The 20,037-nt window shown below is 42.0% G+C and overlaps 1 protein-coding gene across 3 annotated transcripts in view; it reads left to right on the forward strand.

Annotated features, from left to right (window-relative positions):
• Positions 1-13,978, forward strand: part of cyth1a (cytohesin 1a) — a 41,231-nt gene extending 27,253 nt beyond the window's left edge. For 2 of the 3 annotated variants that reach the window (XM_085454311.1, XM_085454309.1), the window contains exons 2-13: positions 263-345; positions 2,322-2,386; positions 3,642-3,708; positions 3,806-3,924; positions 4,858-4,938; positions 5,175-5,287; positions 6,378-6,526; positions 6,608-6,720; positions 10,265-10,343; positions 10,429-10,497; positions 10,642-10,796; positions 11,996-13,978. In XM_085454311.1, coding sequence (XP_085310437.1) covers positions 263-345; positions 2,322-2,386; positions 3,642-3,708; positions 3,806-3,924; positions 4,858-4,938; positions 5,175-5,287; positions 6,378-6,526; positions 6,608-6,720; positions 10,265-10,343; positions 10,429-10,497; positions 10,642-10,796; positions 11,996-12,074 — 1,172 coding nt within the window. In that variant the 3' untranslated portion in view covers positions 12,075-13,978. The remainder of the gene's footprint in view (positions 1-262; positions 346-2,321; positions 2,387-3,641; positions 3,709-3,805; positions 3,925-4,857; positions 4,939-5,174; positions 5,288-6,377; positions 6,527-6,607; positions 6,721-10,264; positions 10,344-10,428; positions 10,498-10,641; positions 10,797-11,995) is intronic. The other variant, XM_085454308.1, reaches the window with a different exon arrangement.
• The last annotated feature ends 6,059 nt before the right edge of the window (positions 13,979-20,037 follow it).

Below are 20,037 nucleotides of genomic sequence, written 5' to 3' on the forward strand. Positions count from 1 at the left end.
CATCTATGCATGCTGACAACTTGCCATTATTGTATTGTTTCTTTTCCTTGTGGAGGACTGATGCACATTCAGGGCACTTGTATTGTGTCTGTGCAGGCACGTCTGCATGGTATGCCTCTGTCTGCGTACAGCCTTATGTACACACTTGGATCATGACTTTGCTGTTACTTTAACCCTAGTGGATCATTACCAGCCCTCACACACTGGGACAGTATTTCACTGGTTATTCTAACCCTTCATCTTCTTTCTCTTGTGTCTCTAGTGCCGGACGACCTCACTCCAGAGGAGCAGCAGGAGCTGGAGAATATCCGCCGGCGTAAGCAAGAACTGCTGGAGGACATTCAGGTAATCTTAGAGGAGGATATGTAGGCAGCGTCAAAAGAGACTCTTTTAATGTTAGTAAGGAAATTGGATGTCGTTTTTATTGTTCATTTATTGAAAGTGTTAACATTTTAACATTTTCTTTTATCTGCCAGTTTAGTGTTTTATCTTTCAAGGATAGAAACTCCTTCAGCAGCATTCTTAACTCATGCTTGAAAACCTTGGTATTCAAACAGAGAGATTTGCGTTCACTCTGGGGAAATCAGGTGACAAGGAAGGCAAAAAACATCAACCATCCTGACCATGTGCTGTCATCTGAGTTCAGGAAGTTGTTTTCTGCTCGTCACTACCTTATACCCCGAGTGTAGAACAAATGGATCCTTCATTCCCTCAGTTATTAGATCATCAAACCTGAACAGGGTTTATTTTAGTTTCATTATTTTCTGGCGTTGTTCGTTTTTAGACTTGTCCTTTTTATTCTTTTTATTTATTTATTTTTATCCTGATTGTTTGTTGATCTGTGCTAACAGTGCAACAGTGTTTGTGACCACAGCTTAAAGACTGTATGTTGTGTGACTAGGTTGAGTGGGTAAGCTTCCCTTCTTGGGGATAAATAAAGTTATCTTAATCTCAATCTGACAAAAACAGCTCCACACACAGATAAAAGGTGATTATGTTCTTATGACTGCACGTTTGCAGGAAGCTAGTAGCATATCCCTCCTGATTTACAAGCAGAGCCAGGATTCAAAGCAGCTCTGCTGAATTTCCATAAAGTGGTTTATTTGATTCCTGTCCATGGCCCACGATGATGTTTGTTGGCTTCAAACTTGAGACCAGGGCATAGCTCGTGAATCTAGCTCTATCTGTAGGTCAGTCCTCTCACTCAGTAAGCAGCGATAATAAGCAAATAGCTCGCAACAAAGGTGAGAGACTGTCATGCCCTGAAATGAATTATGATGGTGTCCTGAATTCCCAGTGGGCAAATTGGCTTCTGCTGACCCCAGTGGATGTTTGAGGTGTGATCTGTCACCCTTTCTTTTATGAGCTTAGGCCACCATCACTGCCCTTCCCCCTCTATGGCTGCCGCCGCTGCCTCTATCCTGTCCTCGTCTCTTTCTCGGTGCTCTGCACACTGACCCCTCTCCTCCTCACTGGCTCCCACACTCTCCTCTGCTGGCCCCGCATGTGAAGGCCTCAGCACCACACCCACTCTACTTTCTGTATGAGCACAGCCTTTGTTTGTGCAGATAAGCATCTGAGGAATGCGTTGTGATTGCGCAGGCCTTGAATGGACAGATGTTGTCTTTGTGGTTTCACAGTTGGTAAGTTGGCATTGTGTACAAGAAATATTGCATTGTCACGCATGGTAAAGGAAGAGGCTTGATGATTACTGTTAGTAGGCAAACGAGATCTATATTTGACTTCTCTTATGCTACTGTCTGTTCTCCCATGCTTTGATCAAGCTGATCTCATCCTCTGCATCCTCTGCCTTTACTGTGCCAGTCTGGCACCAGCAGGTCTGGCAACTAAATCTGCCTCTGAGACCATTAATCGGTAAAATACCACACAAAATATAATCCTTTTCCATGCTTACTTACTCCATTTGTATTGAGGTTATCCCCTAATGTTTTCCGCCCAGTGAAATTCAGATTGAGAGGATTGTTTGGCTCAGACACATCCTAGCAGACTTTCTGTGAAATAGGAGCTGCTATCACTTTATAGTTTAAGGAGCATACACAGTGTTGCATGTGCAGCATTATCTGAAGAGGCCAAAAAGTGACTTTTCTCTCTTTGTTAAACTGTTTGCTCTGATGTGAGTATTTATGCAACAAAAGGCCACCTGACTTACAGACAGGGGGGGGGTTGTAAATACAAATGCTTTGCATGTTATTTGCATCGGTTATCCCTTTCCACGCCTCTTCGAGGGAAGTTGATGGACATATGTTTAACCTGTTCCTGACTCCCAACAAGGCTAATATATATATTTTTTTCCTTTGCAGCGGCTGAAGAATGAGATAGCAGAAGTTACTAGTGAAATTGAGAACCTGGGTTCCACTGAGGAGAGGTAAGAGAACTGGAGTGACTTTCCTCCCCTGCAAACACATTTCTTTCTCTGTTGTGTCTAAGTTGCTTGCTTTCTATTAACTTAGCAAATGAAGCTGTCAATTATTCATGTTTGATGGCTAAGTTGGGCCTCCCATCTCACCAAATTGGCTATGCTTTTAAAGCCGTTTAAATGTTTCATCAGGCACACCCTCATGATGGGAGGCCTCATTGAATAATGCAGTGGGTGTTCGGGCAGAAGCAGACAATAGGTGGTCTCAGGGGAGGGAGTGCTTGGGTTTGGTCTACTCTAGTGGATAGGGATTCCATCAGCTGCTGGAAATCTCTGAAACGCTCTCAGTGGTACCTAAAACCCCATTAGGGGTGCTTATGATCAGATATTTCTGTGATCCATTGATTGGAGATGGTACATAGTAGTTAGTGTGTGTTATTGCTCTTCACATGAGTGCTGGACTTTTGCTGACAAAAGCCAAAGGAATGCTAGTGTGACTGAATCGGTGGGGAGAGATGGAAATGTAACCATGGTGACTGCGGACTCTAGGATTGCACTTTGACCCTGAAATTACTCAAAGCCTGAGAAACCACACATTCCCATATCCATGCTAACCTTTAACAACTGTGTCTGACCAACACCTTGTCATCACAGTTGAGACGGAGTATGGGAAAGCTCCTGACAGACCTTTTTAAAAAGAGACAGACACTGAGATAGGTGAATTGAGCAGTAAATTGAGTGTGTTTCAGTTTATCTAAAACTCTGAGCTTCAAATTCTTGTCACTGCTTCATATATACTAGATCTGAAAAATACTGCTTTAGTTGATTATTATTTATTGATCAAGCATTTTTCACCATTTTCTAATATAGGTGATAGAGCCTGACAGATACCGATATTAACTGATGTATAAATTCAATATATGTATTTTATTCTTTCAAACATACAAAACGTAGAGATTTCCTTAACATTTGATATGTGCAGCTCTGGGTCCTTATTAACATATTACAATGCAATTTAAATCTAATTTATTTTGTAGTCATGATTTACTCATTTAAGCTCTGCCTGATTCTCCTCAGATCAGTTGATTGTTGTTTTTGCATACAAGACTGTTGATTGATCAGTAAATAATTACCAAATAACTGATAATGAAGTAATATCTGTTATGTCCATCATTGTCATTGTGTCACCAGGTTATCATAGTATAACTATTCTGCATTATGTTCATGTTAGTATAAATAACAACACAAACTCTCTCTTTTAAAGGAAAAATATGCAGAGGAATAAACAGGTGGCCATGGGCCGTAAGAAGTTTAACATGGACCCCAAAAAGGTAGGTAAAAAAGATACCGTGGCTCAATTAGAAATATGATTTGTTTGTTGTGGTTTTCGTAATCAGGATATAACCTGGGGTTCACTTTCTTTCTCAGGGGATCCAGTTTCTGATTGAGAATGACTTACTGAAGAATACCAGCGACGACATTGCTCAGTTCCTCTACAAAGGAGAGGGCCTCAACAAAACAGCCATCGGAGATTATCTCGGAGAGAGGTCAGAAAGAAGATTTTATCCACTCTCTCTCTAACTGTCTTCCATTCATGCTGGCCCATTAGTCAGCAACCATACACGTGGTTGATAAAAGTATCAAATAGAGAACACATAGTTTCCTTATTGCTGTATTTCCTCTTGGTCAAGCTCACGCCCATCCTTTCCCAAACACAGGTTATTGGTTCCACATTTAGACCTTCCTCTCAAGACAATGATCGTTACTCTAAAGCCAACATCTGTGCTTGATTATCTTACTCACAAGTAACTTGGTCAATAGACTCACAATTTTGGAATGTGTGTGTTTGAAAGCAATTAAAGATTTCACTCGAGTGAAGAGATCATCCGTGTTAGAGTGAACACATAATACAGGAAATATTGATGGGCTTAATGTACGGTATGCACTGCTCGGGGACTGTAGGGATGGCAGTGTTACAGGCAGGGTGTGGTCTGTAAGGCCATAGCGGGGACTGGAGTGCTGTTGACGTATGCTTTTTGGTTGTTATCAAGCTATCTGGTTCTGTAAGGAGGGGCTGTGGCAGCATGCTAGTCTTAAGACACGATTGGTCATTTGTCCACTTGAGATGGTGTTGAGTGGATATGACTCTGAGCTCTTTAAAGCCTTGCTGTGATCCCAGAGGGCAGATTGTTTTCTGTGAAGGGCATAAAGGTCGGGGATGATGTCATGCTCTAGTTTAGATAAGTGAAGAGGGCTGGGAAGTGTGTGTGGTCCGTTATGTGGGGTTTGCTGGGAGCATCCATTGTATCGTCACAACCTCTTGCTTATCAGATTAACACCCCCCCCCCCCCCCCCCCCCCCATTTAATGCTAAATTTTATCAAACGCATACTACCATTTTATTATTTTAAGACTTATTAGCAGAATATAATATGGACATTTTCACTGACAGGACAATTTACCCTTTTTTATCTACCTTAGAGATGATTTCAATATCAAAGTACTCCAAGCCTTTGTGGAGCTTCATGAGTTCACAGACCTCAACCTGGTTCAGGCGTTAAGGTAAGATATCCTCCTAACATCTGTTAGCCACCCGGCTGACTCCTCATACTGTTGCTTCCTTGCAGGTTTATGTAAATCACCTGCACTAACATCAGTTTTCACGAACAGCCTCATTTGCAGTTTGTAAGGATGCAGCTGCCAGTTTCAGTCTCGAGGAGGAAAAGAAAAGGAAATAAATAAATAAATTCTTTGACACTTGAAGGAAGTGCTCACTGCAGAGTTGTGTCCCTTGACAGACAGTTCCTATGGAGCTTTCGGTTGCCGGGAGAAGCCCAGAAGATCGACCGCATGATGGAAACCTTTGCTCAGCGCTACTGCCATTGCAACCCTGGTGTTTTCCAGTCTACAGGTATAGCCGTCGTGTCTTCTAGCCCAGCTTTTAGTGCTGTCATAAAAACAGAAATAACCATAAATGTTAGAGCAGTGAAACAGAACAAAATGACTTCACTTCATACTTTCTCCTAATAAAATATCTTAATACAGATTTAGATGTTAAACTTGACCTGTTGAATAGATCATTATCTGCCAACGGAGTTGGTGAATGTAAATTTCCTCAAATGTCTTCTGTGTTACCCTGATTAAATGGACTGGCTCTTATGTAGTACCTTTCTACTCTTCTTGAGCACTCAAAGCACTTTATGCAATGTGTCTCATTCATTCATACTTTCACTTATTTCTGCATATAAGGGCTTTCTATTTAACATTCACAGTATGATAAACAGGAGCAATTTGAGGTTCAGCATCATGCACAAGGATGCTTTGACGTGTGGACTAGAGCAGCCTGGGATCCAACCATCCATCTTTCAATAAGTAGACGATTTGCACTACTCCTGAGCCACAGCAACCCCAATTAATCAGTAGTATCTCTTTAAACTCATACCTTTTCATGTTGAGCTGCAATCCAGTGACAGGTCAATGGAAGTCATGTAAAAGCTGGATCATTTAGCAGACACAAAGTCTGTTGTGGTGAACTGTGTCAGGAAGTGTCTGGCTTTTGGGAAATAATGACACTAGCAGACAGACAACTCCATCCAGTATGGATGCTGGTGGATGTAAATAATGCACGGGACTGCCTTAACAGGTTTTTATAAAGTGCTGCTGTTTCAGCCATGTGCTTCGCCTCAATGTCTTTTAGCTTATGCATGTATACACACTCATACATTAGACAGCACATGCATACTTGGTTGCCCACATGCAGTCCTCCTCTCCTGCCCACTCTGCGCCCTAATGAAGCTACATCTGCCTTTTTCCTCCCAGTTTGACTGCAGTCCCCTAAGTGCAGTCCTTTCAGCTCGACTAATTTACATTCATATTTAAACGCAACATTAAACACCCACACCATTTTTATGGTAAACGGCAACCTTTCACTGCCTTTCGAACCTCACCCCCTCTCATAGTGCGATCCCACTTTTGTTTTGTTTGGGTTTTTTTTCTTACAGACACATGCTACATTCTGTCATTCGCCATCATCATGCTAAACACCAGCCTCCACAATCCAAATGTAAAGGACAAGCCGACCGTGGAACGGTTTATCTCCATGAACAGAGGCATAAACGATGGAGGTGACTTGCCTGAAGATCTGCTCAGGGTGGGTAGCCCTTCCCAAACTTTGTTCCCTGAAATCACCCTTCTTTCCTTAATCTCACACATTCTTTACTCTTTGTTTTAGAATTTGTATGAGAGCATCAAGAACGAGCCTTTCAAAATACCAGAAGACGACGGCAATGACCTCACACACACTTTCTTCAACCCGGACAGAGAGGGCTGGCTGCTAAAACTGGGTGAGTGTGTACACAGCTACACGAGAACATAGAGAGGCTATTTTCACCCTCATGACTGCTCCCATAGATGACTTTGTTGTGTCATTAAAGCTGCACATATTTTTGCATAACCCGATAACCAGTGTCTCCCCCGAGGTAAATCGCCTCTGAGTGCGTGCGTGTGGGTGTGTGTTAAAGGTTACTGTGAACACACGCGAATGGCTAGAGACACGTCTCCCCGCTTTAATGTATTATAAATGTGGTCTTGAGATCAGACCACCACATGTGGAGATCTTTGAATTATTTACGATGATGCATATGGACACGCCTGACATGCACACAAATACTGCGTTTCAAAACTTGTAAATCAAGTCAACACACACACACACACACACACACACAAAACACTCTGAAGTTCAGACATTTTCAGGAAGCTGTTCTCATTTTCTGTGCATTTTATAACTGAATTTGATATTTGAGATGTGTAGATTGGGACAATCTGAAAATGTTAGTGACATTTCTATGGCCTTTTTGTCCCTCATGTGTAAATCAACTGTATAGTTTGACATAAGCAAAGGCATAACCTGTATCATTAGAAATGTTTACAGGATGGTAACGAACCTTTCAGTGGTCACATTCAAATCACTCCTGGATGCCAATTCTTCATCTTCTGTTTCCTCTGACATATCTCTCTCTGTTGTATAAATTCACAAAAGAATGCATGAATGTATAGAGTGAAGACCTTCAGTCACTGTGAATCTTTACAACAGACTGTACTAAGGGAGTCAGAAATCATCTCTTTCCAATTACTCCTAAATGGCAGATTTGAGTAAAATAATCAGGGTGGAAGGTCAAAAAATTACCTGATATAATAAGGTGAGAACCCAGTGAGGGATATATTTCATGTAGTGCTTCACAGTAGCTTTCTTAAGTCCACATAGACTAGATCGCCCTCTTGTGGATTGGCTTGATATCAGCAGATGGGAAAGTTTGCTGATGGCGAAAGCTGTGAAGCAGTGCATTGAAGCCTCACTGCGACCAGATTAAAAGGACTGTGGTGGTATATTTCTTTATCATTTAATTTGATTATTTTTGTTTTCTTTTCCTCTTCGTTTGTTTGTTTGTTCCCATGATTTTGGCTGTTGTCTTTCCTCAGGAGGTATGTACACCTGCTCTTCCCCAACGCTAGTCCGTCTCTCAGCTCTCAGGTGCTTTCGGTGGCCTGCCATGCTTTCGTTCTCTTCCTCGTTTATTACATTCATACAGAGTTATTTTGTGTGTAGATTTTTTTTTTTTTTTTTTTTGTCTCCCCATTGACTCATTTGAACTTCAGATGTTTGTTTGTCTGTTCAGTCTCTCATGGAGCTGGTGGTCCATGCTCTTTTATCTTTGTTGGGCAGTCGCCAGGTGCATTTGTCACCCTGTGGACTCGACTCGGGGAGCTACTGCTTTGTGACCACACTACTGAGCAATTTGGCCTTTTTTTTTTCTCTCTTTGCACTGTGGTGGTCACTCTCTTTGATCTCCCGTTTTTTGGAAGCTGCATTATACCTTTTTTCCATACAGCGAGCGCAACAAAGGACTTAGCTTTGAAAAATTGATCATGAACCAGTGTACACATTGGAAGCTGTTGTTTGCTCTCTGATTGAATGGAAAGGGAATACTGCACCTTTTCATCAATGCAGCTTTCCTTATCTCCTTGTATAATTCCTACACGTGGATCTGAAGGTTAACGTTGTGGCTCAGGTTGGTGTGGTGCTGGCCTGGACTGGACCAAGCTGTGGGAAGATGGCATGGACAGAGGAGTGTGCTGAAAGGAGCCAGACGTTGTTTTAATGATAAATTTATGTAATGGTGTTAGTGGTGCATGTTTTCTTTAAATTACAAAAAAGGGGGTAACTAAATTCAACTCGGGGTTTGTTAATCATCAATTGCTAATTGACCAGAATGAGAAAAATCATCCTCAAATAAACAACCACCTCTTAACCTCCTCTCGTCCAGCCTCTCACAGTCCCATCTTGCATGGGTGACTCACTCCACTCAGCCCCACTCGGGCCTTGCACCGTCCACACACCTCTCTGCAACAATCTGCTGGGACGTCCCGCCTCGTCCCAGACATTCTTGCACAGGAGGCAGTGAACTCTTTATTTTTCTCAGAGTGACAGGAACTGACACGGCCATCAGACCAATCGCTACTTTTAGCCAACCCAATCAACTTTTAAGCCCGTCAGCTGTGTGATTCTGCCATCGCGTCTGTGGTCTCTGTCGGTCTGCTTTTGTCTTTTTTTCTTTTTTCTTTTTCTTTTTTTTTGCTGTTGCAACATGCTGACGAGTCAAGGTGTGGCGAAGAGCCCTATATCTCCATTTCCGTGTGCCAGTTCAGGCGTGTCGACGGTTTCTGTAGCTACTAAACGTAGACTGAAGTGTTGTGCCTGTCATGATGTCTGTAATATGATGGGATATCATATACAGCGTGTCTGCTGCTATATGATAATACAAGTGTGTTCTACATGTCAATAGAAACATCTTCAAACCCTTGCTTTTGGTAAATGGGTTTCAAAATGCAGCTTTTTACTAACATTGGTGGTGGGAAAACCTAGTCTAGACTTGGCTTAGTAGGCTTATGACTGTCATCGTTAGAAGGACCCCTCCCCAATAACTAAATACTGTTTCTATATAGATGCAAAATTGCTTAACTAAGCCCAAACAGGATATTTAAGATTGAAATGCCTGTGGAGAGACTAAGCATAACTTCAGGCACTGAGCTTCCTGCCTCTCTCTTCGTTGGCATCCTATCCTCCCAGAGTGTGGCTGCCATCTGGTACTGCGATCATGTTTCCCCTCACAGGAAGCAGGGTGACAAAGGGGGTAAGAGTTCAGCTAGAGATCAACAAGAGCAGAGTCAAGTAATGAGCCCCTGCTGCACTTTAAAATGAAGAAGAGAACTTAATCCACAGTCCCTCCTCACTTTCTATGTTCAGCCCTTATATATGGATTTTGCAGCTTTTTAACTGTTGCCCAGTAACATACGTGGTTCATCAAGCTTAGTGAATGCAGAGCATATAGATCTGTATGCTCCCTATTGATTCTGGCTCTCTAGCCCTCTGAGTAAAATGGTGTTGAGCCAAGAGAGGAGATGCCAGTTTTTTCAGTCATGTCAAAATATGATTGAAAAGTAGCAAACAGCTTTCAACTCAATCCCCAGATGTAAACTCTGGGTAGTTTTTATATGCATTTATCACCTATAAGGAGTTTCTTTATCATATGAACAGTATATCAGACTGGAAAATAGCAATCAGGCCCATAAATCAACAAATACAAGCAAAATGATAAAATAGTTATTATAGCTACAAGTGGTGTGGTGATGGGGAGCACATGGCATGGACGTGGATTAGGGTGGATTGTGGGGTTCCTTAGGTAAAGGGAGTCCTCTGGAGCCGTCATCTGTCTGTCTGCTCATACATCTGTCTGCCTGTCTGCTGCTTGATACGGTGCTTTGGTGCTCGTTTCTCTTTCCATATCGCTTTCTCTTGCTGAGCATTTCTGATGCTTGCTGTGTGCTCAACAGGGGGACGAGTTAAAACTTGGAAGAGGAGGTGGTTCATTCTCACAGACAACTGTCTGTACTACTTCGAGTACACCACAGTGAGTACAGTTGTTTTTCTGTTAGAGTACCCTCCTTTGCTGTTGTTGCTCCTTCGTGCAGTGCTCTCATTTTATATTTGTGCAGGACAAAGAGCCAAGAGGAATCATCCCACTGGAGAACCTGAGTATCAAGGAGGTGGAGGACAAGAAGCCTGTACGTACAGCTCCCTCTAGTGGTTCATCTGTGGATTACCCACAGTTAGAGACTCAAAATAGCATTTTTAATCAACAGTTATTTTTAAAATAGTTATTTTTGTGGCATTGTCATTTCTAACTTAAATCATCATCACTTCTGTAGAACTGCTTTGAGCTTTTCATACCTGACAGCAAGGACCAGGTGATAAAGGCATGCAAAACTGAGGCTGACGGACGGGTCGTGGAGGGCAACCACACCTTCTACCGCATCTCAGCCCCCACAGCTGAGGAGAAAGAAGATTGGATGAAAAGCATCAAGTAATTTATATGTTTTTAATTACTTTACCTCTTTTGAGGTAGCTTAATTTCAGTGATGGCAGTGAATGTCACCACATGTCAAAACATGAGTTTTTGACTCTTTCTCCCATTAAAGTCAACATTTGATCTCCTGAATGATACATTTTGACAGCTCCGTTTATATAAATAAAGGTTTAGGGTTTTTCCAAGAGTAGTCCTAGTAAGCTGTATAGGCAGAAAACACCCTCACTAACTTCTGATTGAAACTCATTTGTTCTGGAGTCTGCAGTCCTTAAATGTGACAGAAACTGCTCTCTTCAGAAAATAGAAATAAGGGTTTAACACCCAGAGGTGTTAAAGAGTGGAAGAGTGACCCAACCACAGAGTGAGAACAAATCAGTTTTTACCTTTCAGTTGTAAGGTGCCCTGAAATGTACAAAAACACTATTGGTGGATTCAGTGGCGGTCCTAGCCTGTTTGGCTGTAATTAAAATCTGTAACATAATGTATTGTTTGTTACTATTTTTACCAATTCTTCTTGGAGCAACTGTAACCCACATTATTTCCTTAGGGATTAAAAAAGTATTATTCTGATTGTTTCAGGATACATAACCCGCCATTATCCAATGACACATCTGCTTACCTGTATCTTTCGTTTCTCCTCCTCTTGGTTTTAATTTTGCAAATTTAAAAAAAAAAAATTTTTTCCGATGCCCGTGATGCCGCCCCGGGCAACCGCCCGTGTCGCCCATATCAAAAACCGCTACTGGGTGGATTATTTTCTGCTGATATCTGTGAAAGCCATGCAAAGCAATGAAACGACTTTTAAAGCTGCTAAATCTGAACATATTTGTGTAAAATCTTTGTCCGTTTTTCACATTTCTTTTAATTCTCCCAAAATATTTTGTTTTCAGAGGCACATATTTTTCTAAACAGATTTTGATTTCTTGTCCTCGCTCTTTTAAAAGTACAGAACAGTATATTGAGTCTGATTATGCTGACTAGCTCCTAAATGAATGAATTAAACAGAAGAAGAATTTTGCCTTCCAAATGACTTTAATTAGACTCATCCTAAGAATGTTTTTTTTCCAGACAAAAAAGAGAAAAATTTGACCTTCTTGCTCAGCTGAGCCGTGTCTAACATTAGTGTTTTATGAGTGCGTCAGTTTGCACATTTTATGAAATTTTGCTGACATTTTTCTCTGCTTCTGCACCCACAGAGCTGCCATCAGCAGGGACCCCTTTTACGAGATGCTGGCAGCCAGGAAGAAGAAGGTGTCATCCATGAAGAGACATTAGGGGCACTCGGCTCTCCGGACGTTGCATTTGACAGAATAAGGGGCGCGGGGTCTGTTTGCCCTTCCTGGGCCATTGCAGAGGTCATGACCAAGGTCTGCCTCTGACCTCCCCAAGGCTTTTCTCTAGGATACACAACAGGTCTGACTTTTGGACTCTGCAGGCCAGAAAACAAAAAACAGGAAAGCATGCTGGGTTTTTAGATAAGAGTCTGGGCTGAGCGCCTCCTCTAACCTCCTGTCTGAATGTGTTGCTTTCTCTCTCAGCTTTTATATGTGCTCTGTCTATGAGACCGGAAGGGAGTGTTACTGTGCAACTCAGAGTCCCTTTTGAAGACACGTTAAAACAACACAGTTCTCATATACACTGCATACATACGCAACATCACAACAAGCATACTTTCATGGAGTCCTCCCCCGTCGCACACATTGTTTTAACTCAGCAGGTCTGACCGAGTGTGGCACCCCAACCAGAATATTCCTCACTGTGTGGAAGAAAAGCAAAGATCTTTTCTGACGTGCTTTAATATGTTTTGGTAATACGTGTCTATTTTTACAGCTTTTACTGTCAAGTCCTCTCGAGCCTTTTGTTGTTTGCTTTTGTAGAATAAAATGTTCAGATAGAAGCTGTAAAGGGGCTGCTATGAGAGGGAGGGAGGGTTATAATTTGCCAACTGTTAGTGATTTTTTTTTCTTTTGTTAATAGAAAAAAGAAAACAAACTTTTTTTTTTTTAAAAAAGGAGAAAAAAAAGTTGCCACTCAGGAGATTGCTACCATGTTCAGAGACTTTACAGGGTGGGTTGACTTGGATCATGTAAACAACTCAAGAGATGCATTCAAAGGCACGACGGAGGCCCGGGCTGAGCTGTGTTTGTATGTGAAACTGCAGAGAAGGCGTCTGCTTGTCTGGGAGGGGATGCATCCCGGGGATTATGGGCCTGTCTATCGCTTTGGGCTTTTGAGGTCTGAGGATTTGGGGGGGGGGAGAAGCAAAAAGTCGGCCCATTTTTTTCCCCCCTCGTTGTCTCACTTCGACTCTAAAACCAAATCATTATATTCCCGTATCATGCAAAAGTCATTGAAATGTCAGAAAACTTACTTTACTGCTGCACAGTGCCTGGTGCCCTAGATGAAATGTGATGAGAAATGCTGCTGGTTAGCAAAAGTAATTTAGATATATATTTTTCTTCCTTTGTTCCACTCATCCCACCTGTCACGCTTCTTTAGAGGTTTGCTTTTACTGTTATAATTAAACAACATTTTCAGCACAGCCTCATTCATCGTTATGTTTAAGACACACTGTAGTTTATGAATATTGCTATAAAGGAGCAGAAATAAAAGTTTGTATTATAGAAACAGTCCGATCCTTGTCTTAGTCCCTGTCTCAGGATCCAGTGTGCCAGGTGAAACAATACTGAAGAATGTACTGTGGTGAACCAAAATATATATATATATATATATATGGAGAGAGAGAGAGGGCAGAATGGCTGATTAGCGAGGCACCAAAAAAGCAAAAACTAGTTTTGAGGGTACAGTTAAACAAATAGGGTCTGATTTGTACACCAAGCCATCGTCTCGACTGCTCCACAGTTGTCTCTCATCTCATCTGTGCCTGCTGTCCCTAATCCCACCCCCAGCCGTCCTGTTTCCTGGTCTCCTCCTCTCCTCTCTGCTCTTCCCAGCGCACTACTCCTAGAGGATTAAGCAAAAATGCAAAACAATCATAATTCTAGACAGTATTGGTTTATTTATCAAAGTTGTACATATTTAAATGTATAGTGGGTATTGTGTTTCTAATTTTGTTTATTTGTTTTGCCATTTTCCTTTGGCACTCTGTTAGAATGACTGAGTTAAGGTTTCTATCAATGCCATTTAACCAAGCTGTAATAAAGACCGAATTGTCACAATGCTGACTGTTGTATTCTGTTTCGTTTAAATAGAGCACTGAAGCATATCATAGTTTTAACATGACACCACCAGGTGGCAGTATGTGATAAGGATCACTGGCCATTGTGCTGCAAAGACAGGCGTGCTATTTTTTTCCGTTGCAAATGGTTTATTGTGCACTTTTATGCTGCTAATTAATGCACTTTCCCCAAATCGATGGCTAAATCAAATTATGGTTTAAATGTTGCCAGTCAGCCACATATATGGCTGTGACTATAACTTCCACTTGAGGGCAGCCTTGAATTTGAATCATGCCCTCTGTGTCCTGAACGAACACACAAGTCCCAAAGAACATTTGCCCTTATAAAATCCACCCTCCCCTTCTGTTACTGTTTAAAACCAGGCCTTATTTACCCTTATAACATTTCATATCTTTTCACGGGCTTGATTTCAAAGTATTTATGGCAGAAATGTCAGGACAGCAGGGAAAGGTCGATATTCACAAGTGAATATGTATCATATTAAATGATGCCTGGAAAGGCAAATCAATAGAAATGACTTTCTCAATGGAGCAGGCATGCAGGAACCAGCAGGATGTAACTGTTGGGATGCAGTGCAAAGGGAGAACATCTGGGGTCACAAAGGCTAAGATGCAGCTGGATTTGTGTTCCATTTTGATGCCGTGTGTCATAGTGTCATGGGAAAGAACTGGCTGAAAAGTGATTGTTTCTTATTATTAATGACTTTGTAAAGCAGTAAATGATAGGAAGCAAAAAAAAAGTCACAATCCTGCTGCTTCTGTGGGGGGAAAAAAACACCATCTTTGATGAATGGTCTGCATATTTCTTCCCTATTCTTTCCATCATGTTCAGCAGTCCATGTGTAATTTCACACAAGACCCTTCAAAGTAGTTTGGGTAAACATTTCAGCTGCAAAAACACAAGTTAAACAAATCAATCCCATCTAAATATTTGCAGGAAATGCTAAATTGTCCTCGCGCATACGAGCTGTTTCTGAGTACATGGATTGATAAAGTTACATATTGTTTCTTCTCGGGCTTTAATTAATGTAGATAGTCGAAATGTTTTAAAGTTGAAACGTGTTTATCTGAACTGAAAACACAAAAAACCCTCAAAAAACAGAAGTTCTGTGATCTGTGGAAGATTAAAACCTTGTTGCTTTTTTTTCCTTTCAAACAAGCGATGTCTAAAATCAAGGCTAAATAAAACTCTGCTTATTTGTTTGATATTTTCCTCTGGGCCATTGCCTGCAGTGTTTTGTGAAAACATGGGTACAAATTATGCAACAATTTGTTCCAGATGTGCACTGAAGACAAAGACAAGAGATTTGTAGCCCTGAATTCCTGCGTTGCATCAATGCATTCTGTTATTAAGTGCATTACTGTATAATCAAAGTGGTTGGTAAATGGCCCCTGATCATCTTTGCATAGCCGCATTCAAGTAATATTTTGCACCCGTGCTGTGAAACAGGGTGATTTTTGAGAATTGCAGAGCAAGAGCGAGGAGGTGATCGTGACTGATGGGAAATGAGAGGCACGCTGCCACTGAAAGAACAAAAAAAAGTGAAAAACTGAACGTGTGGTGGTTGCGAAGCGGCGGCAGAAGCAGGGAAGTCTTTGTTTTTTTGTTTTTTTTACATTTCTGCACTCTTCTTCGCTTCTCGCATGTCTCACTCGACGTTGGAGTGTGCGTGACAAAGGGAAAGGTGATATTTTCTTCATTAGGAGTGGAGAAAGGAGTGGACGGGCTGTACTGAAAGAAGATCCCGGGAACAAACTGTATTCACAAATATTATTCAAAGCCAAATATTCTTAAAAAAAAAAACAAAGGCACGGTATAAATGGCATGGCTCAGTATGACATAGCCGACCTTTGTGCGCTGAAACACACACCACTCGGCTGTGCTGTCACTTTAGGCTTGCTTGGTGGATTCACTTCTCTGTGGTTAAGCTGAGGAAGGAGGGGGAAGGTCTGGGCCTACTGCAGCTCTTATAGGCCAGGGAGAAGGATCCTCCGTCTTCTCAAGTAAGTGGAGACATGTGAGACCAGTAAGGCTCCAATTAGGCCCAGACTATTTCCCAGAAGCACTGGAATCCTCCCCCTGCCTCTCAGCCCACCTCTGTGGGAGAAGGGTGCACCCCACGGTGTCCAGACCTGACCTCAGCTGGCATGAAATGGGCCTTCTCTCGTAGTGGTTCATGCAAGCAAAGAATGTTACACATAGAAAGGCATGCGCATACAAACACTGTGACATGCAAAGAGAGATGCAACACAGCATTGTGGATGTTTTCACCCAAACCCATCCACAGCTGCGCAGCATTTGCTCTGACTGCTCTCTTGGGCCTCGGGTTTGCATAAAATTACCAAGTCAACCCAAAACAGGAGTGTGTTGTTTGTCTGGGATTTTTTAAGCTGATCTAGTAAGTCTAAAAGTCATCATTCATGTTAAGCAGCATTGCTCTTCTACAATGGGAAGAACCTGATCTCAAATGGCTAAAAAGAAAAAAAAGAATCATGCTTGAGCAAACACAAATACACACAGAGACAGAGCACGACACACAGACAGGCTGGAGCCGTTTGCAGGTGGCAATTAAGCATGTTTTCAAATGCAGGATTGTGCAGCGTTCAAGGTGCATGTACACTTTAGGTGCTGTGCTGACACATGTGTCGGTGGTTTACTGGAAGAAAAGATCCCGCTCAGATCACTTTAGCAATCTCTCTGGTAAAGGACAATGAATATAACCTCAGGGCAGGATTTCTGAGAAAGGGAGTTAAAAGGAAGAGACAACAAAGACAAGACTCCCCCCCACACAACCCCCCCCCCCTCACACACACACACACACACACACACACACACCCTCAACTGTCTCTCCCCTTACATCTCACTCTGCCTGACATACCCCTATAACTATGCAAACAGCATATTTACTGTGCAGTGAGTTGTGCATAAGCTAGCTGTTGGGAGCCCTGTTTAAAACTGTGATGGTCAACAGCAGGAAAACATAGCTTGCATGGAACAAAAAGTTCACTTCATCTCCTTTCAAAGTGTTTGTGCGTGTGTTTTTTATCTCAAGCATGCAATTGTGTACGTTTGAAAAGTTTCCTGCACAAAAAATCTCAGAAAACGTCTAATTAACACCAACTGAAGGAGATCTGTGTTCCAGCTTTTATTTAAGATACGTGACAAAAAACCTTTCTGATAAAATCAAAACAGCAGACATGTTCGCTTAAAAACCCTCTTCTTTCCTAACAGTTGCTTACTTTCCCTGAACAATATAGTTTTTCCCATACATTTTGAGGACGTCCTCTTTATCGCTGACATAGTGACCCAGTTGTGAGAGCTTGGAGGAAATAAAAAGTGCTCACAAACAGGTTCCTCTTAACAATCAACAAGGTGACAATGTCTACTGGTAGATTTATGATTTAGTTGTAAAGATCACTAAAGGATGCGTAACTGATTAGTACCTGTAAGGAAAGTATGCTGATTGCAGTTACTGGCATTGTAGCTGAGAAATGAGACAGCCACTTGTCTGTACACACAGTTGTGATATAGTGGAGTAATTGAGGTTACACTCCTTCTGTTCGTGTCATAACAAAAACTTCTCTGACTTCTGTTTTGGTAACGAGTTCATCTACATGTGAATTCTTTCCTTTGTAACTGGTAGCTCTGGATATAATTATACAGAGCGTTAAAGTGAACGCAAAACCTGCGCTGGGGCCATTTTTTTCCATTTCAGCTCTGCGCTGGGGTTTGCTGCTCTCCTCGCCTGACGGTTTATAGAGCAGACTCTTGTCAAAGGGCTTGGCCTTTGCATCAGTGGGCTTTCTGCAGCGTATCACAGCCATTCAGCATCCTTTAGTGTTCAAGCACGGACTAATGGTTGTGACTGTTTCGTTTCTTTTTTTTTTCTTGAAAGCTTTCATATTTTCACATAAACTGAAACAGAAAGCAGAGGTGAGCAGCAAAGCCGCATCAGAGACTCAACACGACAGTGGGCTTAGCGTGGGCTAACGATTCTTGTGTGACGGAGGGGTCGGTTTTAATTTTGTGATTGACTTTTTTGAGTGCAAACTTTCATATATGCTTCCAGAGCAAAACAGAGAGCAGAGGAGAGCAGCAAAGCAGCGTTAGCAACTCTCTGCATAAAGTTTTACTCAGTATGAGTTAACAATGGTGGCATGGGCTCATGGTTGAAATTGGATTGCTGTTATTATTATTATCCATGCACCAAGCAGTTTGTTACCCACCTGGAAACATTCACATCAGCAGCCAGTTTAGAATCGCCAGTTAACCTAACATGCATGTATTTGGACTGTACCCATAGAGCAGGGCATCTAACATGCTGACGCTCAGAGGCTCTCATTCTGGAGTATCCTTGGGCGACGCACAGAACTATGAGTTGACCCCGGTGCATATATCAGAGTGCAAATGTTAACCAGTGCTAAGAGTGGTGCTTTGAGTGCTCAGCTGAGTAGGAGTAGAACTTGCTAACACACAGCAATGGAGTAATGGAGAGGAGGAAAAAAAGACAGAAGGTTGTTTGTTTCAGTGGGAAAACAGGAATTTATGAATTTTTCTGCACATTCGTTGAGCTGTGGGTGGATCTAATTCTGGGAAACTGAATATTTGTGTGAGTAAGTATGTGCATGCACCGAGAAAGAGAAGCACATTGTTTTTCTTCCCTACGAGTTTCGCATGGTTTAATCTCACGTCCAAATGAAATGTCCTGTAGATTACCTCATGTCGATTGAAGCGTATTGTATAATTTGCAGCCACAGGACTTCGAAGAACCTGAGATTAGAACTTCAGGAAACTGGGATAAGCTGGAGTAATTTCTGGAACCGCCAGATTGTTTGTTTACATGCAAGCGTATGTTTTGGAACAGGCTGTACCTTCCTTCCAAGATTTTTAGTTAAGAACAGGAAAATGAGGGGAAAGGAGGCGGTGGTTTGGAACAAGTCCAGAAGAATTTCCTGTCTATAGGGAGTGCCCGACTAGAAGAGGACAAAAGGAAATGCCTTGCAGAAAGAGAACGGGAAAGGTCTGGCAGTTGCAAAGCACTTTTCTGAACTCTAACTCAGGGCCGGTTAACACTTGTTCTTTTTTGTGATTAATGTCTTTGCTAATGAGTCAAATGTTGCTGTATTTTAGGCACGGAGCCAGCGTAAAAAGTCCTTCTTTGTAAAATAATTAATCACAAAACATATCTGAAATACGCAGGAAAGGCCATGCAGACAGGGCCTCCCTCTGTTAGGGCCTCTTGGAAACACTGAGCTGCTGTTTTCGGAGGCCGCAAACCTCAAAGTGTAGGAGTTGCATTTCTCTGATGCAGGGCAGCAAAAAACAGGATTATCGAGAAAACAGAACTGCAAAAGGAGAAGAAATGCATCTGTCCTGAGCTGTTGATTTATGACACACAAGGAAACAAACACTAGCAGATGATGATGGAAAAGATGAAAGAACGTTCCTCTAACACTAAAAGAGAGTCAGACAGAAACACACCTGCGCTAGGAACTATAGGCTCCATTCAATCCAGCGAATGACATTTAGTCCATTTATAGTCTCATGATATGACTTCATTGTATCCGCGGAGATCACGTGCAAGGTCAATGAGGTCTCACAGACATACGGAAATGTTTACAGATACAGAGAATAGTTGCGATCAAAGCTTTCCCGCGTGTGACTGATATATCCCGAGACGTATTCTCACATATCTGAGTCGGATCTTTTAGATTGTCCAGAATGATGTCAGTAAATGCAAAATCCTCATTTGAGATGAGGTTGATCTACAGTTTGAGAATATCTTCCAGGTTAACCCCCTCTGATCCACTGAAATGTCCCTGTCCTGTCCCTAGTCCGTATCACAAGGCTCCATCAGCACTTTTATCTCAACAGTAACCGCAAAACCTGTGTGTGAGCGTTGCACATATACACAATAAATCCTTCCGGAAATATCGCGCTTACTGGCAAAGCATGGGATCAAATTACTACTACTGCGTTATAGAGGAAGTTTGCGTTTCTGTGTTTGCATGTTGGTGCATTTGGATGAGCCCTACATC

The sequence above is a fragment of the Copadichromis virginalis genome, linkage group LG4, assembly GCF_057382275.1.
Source record: "Copadichromis virginalis isolate Kocher_CV1m ecotype Utaka linkage group LG4, C_Virginalis_male_GT1.1, whole genome shotgun sequence".
Lineage (NCBI taxonomy): Eukaryota > Metazoa > Chordata > Actinopteri > Cichliformes > Cichlidae > Copadichromis > Copadichromis virginalis.